Below are 8,340 nucleotides of genomic sequence, written 5' to 3' on the forward strand. Positions count from 1 at the left end.
AACTACATGGAAGGCAAACCATTCACCTTTATTATTGATGGTACAGTACATGTCCAGTATTTTCACTTTTTCTGTTAGAGTACCAGCTTTATATACATCATGTAAAAATTATTTAATTTGATGTTGGTATTGGCCTACTAAAGAAATGAATGGTAATGTGTGTTGATCAAGAGTTGGTAAGTGGAAATATAAGTTTTTTGAAGGAAGAAATATGAGTATGTAAATAATTAGTTGATGCAAGGGTTGGAAGAGCAGCTGAGGAAGTAATGACAATGTGGTTGTGTCAGAAAAGTAGAAGGAATATTGTTGGATGTAATTGTTAAGAGTGGAGGGTAGACGTACTGTATACCTGACCACTATTGGAGGGAAAAATTAGAGTGGAAGAGACTTGAGAAAGACAAGTTGGGTGTGGCAGGAGGGTTTTGAAAATAAGTGAGTTTGGGAAAAAGAAAGTGATAGAAAATTAGAAATTGGAAGATGTGTGTGTAATAGGGAAAGAACAAATTTATGGTGTATATATATATATATATATATATATATATATATATATATATATATATATATATATATATATATATATATATATATATATATATATATATATATATATATATATATATATATATATATATATATATATATATATATATATATATATATATATATAAGATGAATGGCAGTTGTTTAGGAGCATAGTGGTGATTTGTCCAAAAGAATCTGAAAGGAGTAGCTACTAGGATGAGGAAAGAAAGTATAAGATGGTGTGAAAGAGATATGGCTGCAGCTGAAAAGCTATGCACATGAAGCATGAAGTTTTGAACGAGAAATATAGAGAATGCAGATGAAGTGTAGGATAGGAGACCTATAGAAAACTTTAAGGTAAATAATGACATTTTCTGGGAGGAAGTAAAGAACATGCATATAAAGAAGAGCGTGAAAGGAAAGGATGGAAGGATGTTGATTCAGAATAATGGGCAGAGCATTTTGAGGAAGTAATGAGTGCAGAAGTGCCTGAGATTGTTGTAATAGGAATGAAACTAGGAATAAGGCAACGAGTGGGATGACAGTTGAGAAAATTTTCAATCTCAGAGGTTTTATTTAAAAATAGAGACGTATTCTTTGACCTCTTGTTAGTGAAGGCGAGAGGGAATAGGGGTTGTGTAAGGGGGAATGCTGGATAGCCAGCGGCAGGTGTATATACATCCATAGCTTCCATTTTGTTCAGCCTGGGCTGCAGGATCACTCATTCCACAACACCCCAAACTAATAATACGTAAAATTCATAAATATAAAACATGGCACTAAAACTACATTTTCACAGGGGTAAACCCTTGTTCATTTGTTCCATTTCTATTGTGATACAGAAAAGAAAGGAATAGTAATTTGTCAGTGAAACTCTATACAGTCAATAGAATTTCATACAGTAGTTGATTTCCGTCGAAATTGTTCTCAGGAGCAATTTGGACAGTGGGAGCGATTTTGATCCCTTAGTGATCTGGGAGCGATTTGGTACGACACCGTTTCAAAGGCAAAACTGTCCGCAACAACTCTGAGCTGCGCGGCGGCGGCGGGCGAGGTAAACACAGGCAGAAGTAGCGGGTCTAAGGTAAAGGCATTTTTGCATGGGGCATTTACATGGAAACAAAGTTTCGTAGGCAGCATAATTCTGTTGTTACTCCTTGAAAAGTATGTGCCACATGCCTGATTCTGGTTTTGTGTGCAGTCAGGTATGTCCACGCACAATGAATAGGTTGAGTGTTGCTATGACAACATGCTATTGTAGGGAAGGGGTAGGCTACACAGTGCATGGTGTGATTATCTACATTCACATCAAAGAAATTGTAATATTTCAATAAACATCAGCCTCCAGACACTGAAATCCTTGCCAGTTTCAGTGTGTATATCTTGTATTTCTGAGTATTTTGAAGTTGTACAAATAAAAAAGTAATTGATAATATGGAGGCAACATTAGCGTCTCCCGAGGTTAATATTTATATGTCAGATTTTATTTTAATTTACTGTTAGGAAATTGTTAGTTGGCAGTTTTGCATGGTAGTTGTGGGATATTTTGTAATAGAGTTCAGGCAAGGCATTATAATTGGTTGACCCGACCATCGCTTGCTGAGCCTATTAATTTGCATAATAAAAGAAAATTTATTTTCATAATTGCTCAAAACATCAAAATATATCAGAATGAAATAATTTTGTTTTGAAATCAAGATATTTTTGTTTTATTATATATAATAGAAAAGAGACACTCATTTTCTTACCAAGAACCCTCTTCAACTTGTGTAAGCAGACTTACTTGTGAAAGGGAAAGTTTAATGATTTTAGTGATTCCACCCTTGGTACTCAGGGTGTTGGCTGTACCTGTCCCACATTCCTGTCATGTTCACAGTTGACAAGCACATGAAGACCTTTCTCTCTCTCTCTCTCTCTCTCTCTCTCTCTCTCTCTCTCTCTCTCTCTCTCTCTCTCTCTCTCTCTCTCTCTCTCTCTCTCTCTCTCTCTCTCTCTCTCTCTCTCTCTCTCTCTCTCTCTCTCTCTCTCTCTCTCTCTCTCTCTCTTTTGCTCACTCATACTGTCATTCCTTGCTTTAATTATTCCAAAATTATAAGTAATTATATATGGCTGCATGTTTTCTTTTAATGGCTTTTGATTTGATGATGGAACAACGACACTGTCTGTTTTTTGGTACACTTGGCAACGCATATGGGCCATGCAGTGCTGTCACCCCTATATCCTTGATATGTGAATCCCCCAGGCTGCACCCTGCTGGCCCAGGTCATGTCAGGTCACTCAAGGGTTGAGGTGGCAACAGTAGGGCCAGGTACGGCCAACATCCTGAGTACCCAATTAGTCTGGATCCATGATAGTTGGACTACTTCTTTGTTATTCTTTGTGTTACTCTTGTGTATATACTACTTGATAAATGGATATTTTCCACAGGAGCTTGCTGGTTCGGCAGGCATTATATATTTTGTCTTTTATGTATTATTTTGAAGTAATTGAGAAGTAGGACTCAAAACCAATATCAGATCTCCTTTTAGTACTAACATAACATGCCTAACACATGAAACTTTATTGAGCTTCTTCATTCTTCATTCTTCATTTATAATGAGTGTTGATTTTCAGGGATATTGTTACATAATCTCCATAACATAATTGCACATTGCAACTTGCTTTTTAGGATGTGGGTGGTGCACCAGCAACCCTATGCTATATATCACAAGGCAGCTGTCTGTTCCAAGGCAACCTGCTTTTCTTTCCTTATCTTCCTGGTGACGTTAGTGACCCCACTTGTGCTGGTGTACAGAAGTCAAGGTGAGTTACATTACACAGGGTCATCAGAAATCATACTAAATTCAGCACTGCATGCAATAAAGAATGAAGACTAGAGTTACTTGTTCATTAGTTCATCCCTGTTCTATTTCTCAGTATCTAGTACAGACAGGATGACATTATTACTGAACTAGGTATCTGCCATATAAAACAAACTGAGCTTAAAAAAAAAACTTCCTGAAATGATAATTGGATATTGTAAACTTGCAGATATAGCAATCTAACCTTTTTCTAATAAGTTGATATATTGAGGTTTCTATTATGTATTTTGTTATTGTATGTATAATGCAGGGCATGAATGTTACAGGGCTTTGGGTGCGAGAAGTCTACCAGCGAGAGCAGCCAGATGTACGGTTCAAGCATGAGGTGCTGCTAACCCTCAATACCCAAGAAGGTCCACTTGTGTGGTCCACCTTTCCAAGCTTCAATACCCTTATGGCTCGCCACCTTCGTGTCTCCTTTCTTCAGGTGACTGTTAGAGTGAGGAAGATTGTATATTTTCTCTCATGGCAACATTTATTCCTGTCTTTCCCTATTAAAAATCATTAATGTTTTTTGGAAAGCAATTATTATGCCTTTCAGTAAATGCTTAAGAGTAGTAAGAATTAATTTAGTGATTACAATGGTATAAATGAGATGAGAAAAATTATCAAGAGATTTATGGAACAAAAGGGAAGAGTAGCAGATAGCAAGAAAGGTTTTAAGAGAGAAGAAGGTTTTTGTGAATCGGATATTTGCAGTTCAAATGATAGTAGAGGAGTATAGTAGAATCTCATTTCTATAATTTATTATTGGTACAACATTACTTAGGGGATGTAAAGATTATGCAGAGAAATAGAGCAACTGGAAAAGTGTGATAGGTAAATTTTTACTGGAATCCTTTGCTGGAGAGCTCTCCGCTTTATTTCACATTCCAATGATCAATAGTAAGTTGACAGAATAAAAAAAAGATTAGTAAGACATTGTATAGAATAATATCAAAACATAAACTTTAGGTCAAATAAGAACATTTATTATTTAAATTATTTAAAACAAAAGAAAATTAAAGAAGTGTTCTGAACAAATTGAAGAAAAGATGAAAAAAGAAGAAAACTCCTGACTTGCAATCCAAAGCAGCTCAGTGTATGTCATCCAAAAACTATTCAGCCAGTGAGACAGTTTTGATGTATTCAATCTTGGTGAGACAAAGAAATAACCAGATCATGCAGGAGAATATTGTGTAGCAGATCAATGAGAATTCAGTGAGAGTTTTGCCATTTGAGTGGGAATGAGGTAGAGATGTGTTGATTCTTTAATATTTTCATAGGTGATTGTACTGAGAAAATAGAAGCTTAAGTAGGAAGTGTAGGTGCAGGACTGAACTTGTATGGAATTAATTAAGCTGTGATAGCATGGTTGACTATTGATAACATTATTTTGCTTACAGAAAGTGAAGGTAAACTTCAGAGAATGATGGATGAATTTTTATTGTGTGTGTGAGAAGGAAGCTGAATGTTGGGAAAAATAAGGTAATGGTTAATGATCGGAAGGAAACAGAGTTGTATGACTTTACCACACCTTACAAGATATGTGTGGCAGTAATATTGAGGCAATTGTAGGAGGAGAAAGAATGGAGGAAGTGGAAGAATGATATGCAAACATAGAAATGGATAGAGATATATTAAGAGAGAGGGCTGTGAAAGGTATATTTGTCATAGAATCATATGCAAGACTTATGAGACTTTGGCAGGCAATACAACAGGATGTGTGTGAACTGCTGCATTGCCAATTTGTAATAGGTATAAGAATAGGGAAATAAATAGATGAATAGCTAGATAGATTGATACTGTGAAAGATAAATAGATAGCTGGCTAGATAGATATTTAGATGGATAAACAGATAGATTGATATTCATACTCATTTAACACTTTATCTTTGCACCATGGGATAGTCCCACGAAGAAGACAAGGACCATGATGGGATGCAGGACAAGCTGGAACTAGAAGTGTCAGTGCCATTGTTCCCAAAGGAGATGGTGTATGGTGTAACACTGACACTCACATTTTACTACGTCTTACATGTAAGATGATTTTCTTAAGTTTTTACTAGGTAAGACATAATCTGAAATTTTTGATTGGGAAAAAAAAAGAAAAAGAAATAAATAAAAGAGGAATGGATACAAATTTTTTGCAAGAAACTGAGTGAGATGTTTAAAGAAAACAACAGATCTTACTAGAAGAACGTGCAAAGTGATGATAATGGAATGATGTAGACAGAAAATTAAGATGTCAAAAATAGACCCAATATAATTTTAAAAAGTGGTCATTGAAGGAAATGTAGTATTGATATGCACAGGAGTGAAAAATGGTTGAAAGGACATTTGTGAACTAGGTAACTTAAAAGGGAAAGAAACTATAAAGGTGATTGGAAGCATTAGATGCAGTACAGTTTTAAGAGAAATTGTACTTGTGTAATTTAGCTTGAAAAGAAGGGAGAGTGCCAGAAGAATGATTGAAAGTTGCTATAGCCCCAGAGAAAAAAAAGTGTTGATATTGGCAATAAGAAGACTTAAAAAAATTTGAAAAAAAAAAAAAAATTGATTCAGCAGAATTATTGGATTATACTGAAGTAAGAGCTGAGTGCCAGAAGCAGTGGCAGACAGCTAGAAAGATAGCTTTGATATCTTTTGAACTACTAGATTAAAATTTGGCTTCAATATTTCAAAACTTATAAATCTCAAAAATTTAACCCAAGCTAGTGATAACTGTTATCTTTCATTTTATGAAAGTTTTTTTTTCCCCCAGAAAGATATAGCATGCCAAGATCAAATGGTAATTGAAGAGTACATAAATAACTAGATGAACAAATTAAATTAAACATTACCTTACTATCAACAGAGAATGTTCCTTGTGTATTCACAATTTCACCATTCATGGATTTGCATGATTATGATTTCTTCCCTTATGGCACAAAAGCAGCTGGAAAGGAATTTTTGCATCATCATTCCAGATATTTGCAGTTCATCCACAGATCACCAACACCATCATAGTCATTACCTTCTTTGAGCACTTTAAAAGTGCCCTCAGCACCAGACAGTGCACTGTGTTTAGGCACCCCCTGCTTTTGAATATCTCAAATAGGATAATAGTTCATTCAACATATAGTACAGCATTGTACTTATAATATGAGAAAGAAAGGACATGAAACCCAGAATTCTTAAAGGCAGTTGAGTTTTATGCATTGTTTATTTTATATTTTATTTATTTATTTATTTATTTATTTAAAATGTTTCGTCTCCTATTCCCTTCCCTTCCGTATTCTTATTTAGCTCTTTTTTTTGCAGCAAAATCAAGTTGTGTTGGAGGGCTTAGCTCACATGCAGCATCAATCTGGAGTACCTCTTGCTGGTATCTCCACCTGGGGAGACCTCTCTTTAAACCAGCGCCATCCCTTGCCATCCACTGGCATCTATAACATCTATGATATTCCTGCTTTTCCCACTTCCATCTCCTCTGCAGCTGATTGGAGGCTAGACAGCATTTTAGCAAATTACTGGGAGAGGAACAGTAAGTGAAAGCTTGATTTCATAGATCTATCTGTCAGAGGAGCAAAGCAAGCTTGGTCATCATCCATTATTTAACAAAGTAGCAAGCCAGATACCTAGTCCCTTATACAATGCTGTAAATATATCAGGGCCCTATATTGTGTTTCTGATAGCTGTACTTCTTGTTTCATGTAATTTCTCTCTTAAACAAGATAACTTAATAACATCTCAAATACAGACATGGCACCATTTCCTTTTGCTCAAGAAATTTCACTGAAAGAGCTAAAGAATGTTGCAGCTTGGGAAATGTTTGTTAGGACAGACAAATATGTTGTTCTGGATTGCATAAGGAAAGATATTAACCTAAAATTTTTGTTTCAGTAACTACAAGGGTGAGCAACAGCTACAGTGTGGAACAGACAGGAGCAGGTGGGGACATGTTTACCCTTAGGCTGCATCTTCACTATCCTGCCCAGCAAATCTGGATCATTCCTAGTCTGGCATTCCTGCTGAAGAGTGCCTGGATCCAGTACCTCTCTGTGCTGGTTCTAGTGGCATATCTCACCTCCTGCATTAAACACTGGGTTTTCTCCTCCCGTCTCCTTCCTGCCTGGATTCGTTATCCTCAGAATGCCCATGAGCCATTTAAACGAGATTAGGCGCACACACACACACACACACACACACACACACACACACACACACACACACACACACACACACACACACACACACACACACACACACACACACAAGATAAAAATGAATATGCAAGAATATGTCGTGAATAAAAATTTGAATGTGAGGAGAATATTGTTAAGAAGTGTTGAGCTTAACTGAAATTGCTGCATTACTGCATGACTTTTTTAACAGGTAAATTAGAACCAAAGGTCATACAGTGAGACCAAAGATGAGAGAAGAAATATATAAAGAAATAAGGAGTGGATGAACTGTGTGAAGAGAGGACAGTGAGAAAGGAATGACTGTGTAGCAAGCAAGACTGTGCATGGTGGAGATGAATGGAGAGCAACATTGGTGAGTGCATGAAAATGTATCGTCTCAACCCCTGGGAGTGGATGTGGGCATACTTGGCAGAGCCCATTGGTGTATTAACACATTTATGGTATGGGGCACTCTGTAGGAAGTACCCTGCATCTGCTGTGGTCTCAGAATTGGAGTAGACATTAGATAGGGAGCAGTCTCATTGTGAAGGGACAGGGGTAAACCAGTGCATGCTGTTGGAGCTTGTTATGGATGCATGTGGCTAGCAGCACTGTGCTTAAGATTCTTGGGGTGTAAAGGTAGGCGCACACTTGTTCGCATCGTACGGACGGCACGCATCGTACTCATCGGATTGTTTTTGGGGTCAGCGCACATTGGTCCGCATCGGACGGATCGGATTTTCTGCGCACATTGTCGGCATTGGACCATTCACCACCCGCAGTTGTGAAGCTGAGCTCTCTCTGGAAGGACAT

At 36.9% G+C, this 8,340-nt stretch overlaps 1 protein-coding gene across 4 annotated transcripts; it reads left to right on the forward strand.

Moving 5' to 3' along the window:
• The first annotated feature begins 1,493 nt into the window (after window positions 1-1,493).
• On the forward strand, window positions 1,494-7,628 carry LOC135094990 (transmembrane protein 231-like). Of its 4 annotated transcripts, none has more exons than XM_063995577.1 (6): window positions 1,494-1,576; window positions 3,191-3,324; window positions 3,650-3,810; window positions 5,273-5,401; window positions 6,665-6,887; window positions 7,247-7,628. In XM_063995577.1, the coding sequence occupies exons 2-6, from the start codon at window positions 3,192-3,194 to the stop codon at window positions 7,522-7,524; spliced, it is 924 nt and encodes a 307-aa protein (XP_063851647.1). In that variant the 5' UTR covers window positions 1,494-1,576; window position 3,191; the 3' UTR covers window positions 7,525-7,628. The 4 variants fall into 4 exon arrangements, with proteins under 4 accessions (XP_063851647.1, XP_063851628.1, XP_063851653.1 ...); XM_063995558.1 differs by having other exon boundaries at window positions 1,515-1,606; XM_063995567.1 differs by lacking the exon at window positions 1,494-1,576 and adding an exon at window positions 1,588-1,727.
• Window positions 7,629-8,340: the final 712 nt, after the last annotated feature.

This window comes from Scylla paramamosain, chromosome 3, assembly GCF_035594125.1.
Source record: "Scylla paramamosain isolate STU-SP2022 chromosome 3, ASM3559412v1, whole genome shotgun sequence".
Lineage (NCBI taxonomy): Eukaryota > Metazoa > Arthropoda > Malacostraca > Decapoda > Portunidae > Scylla > Scylla paramamosain.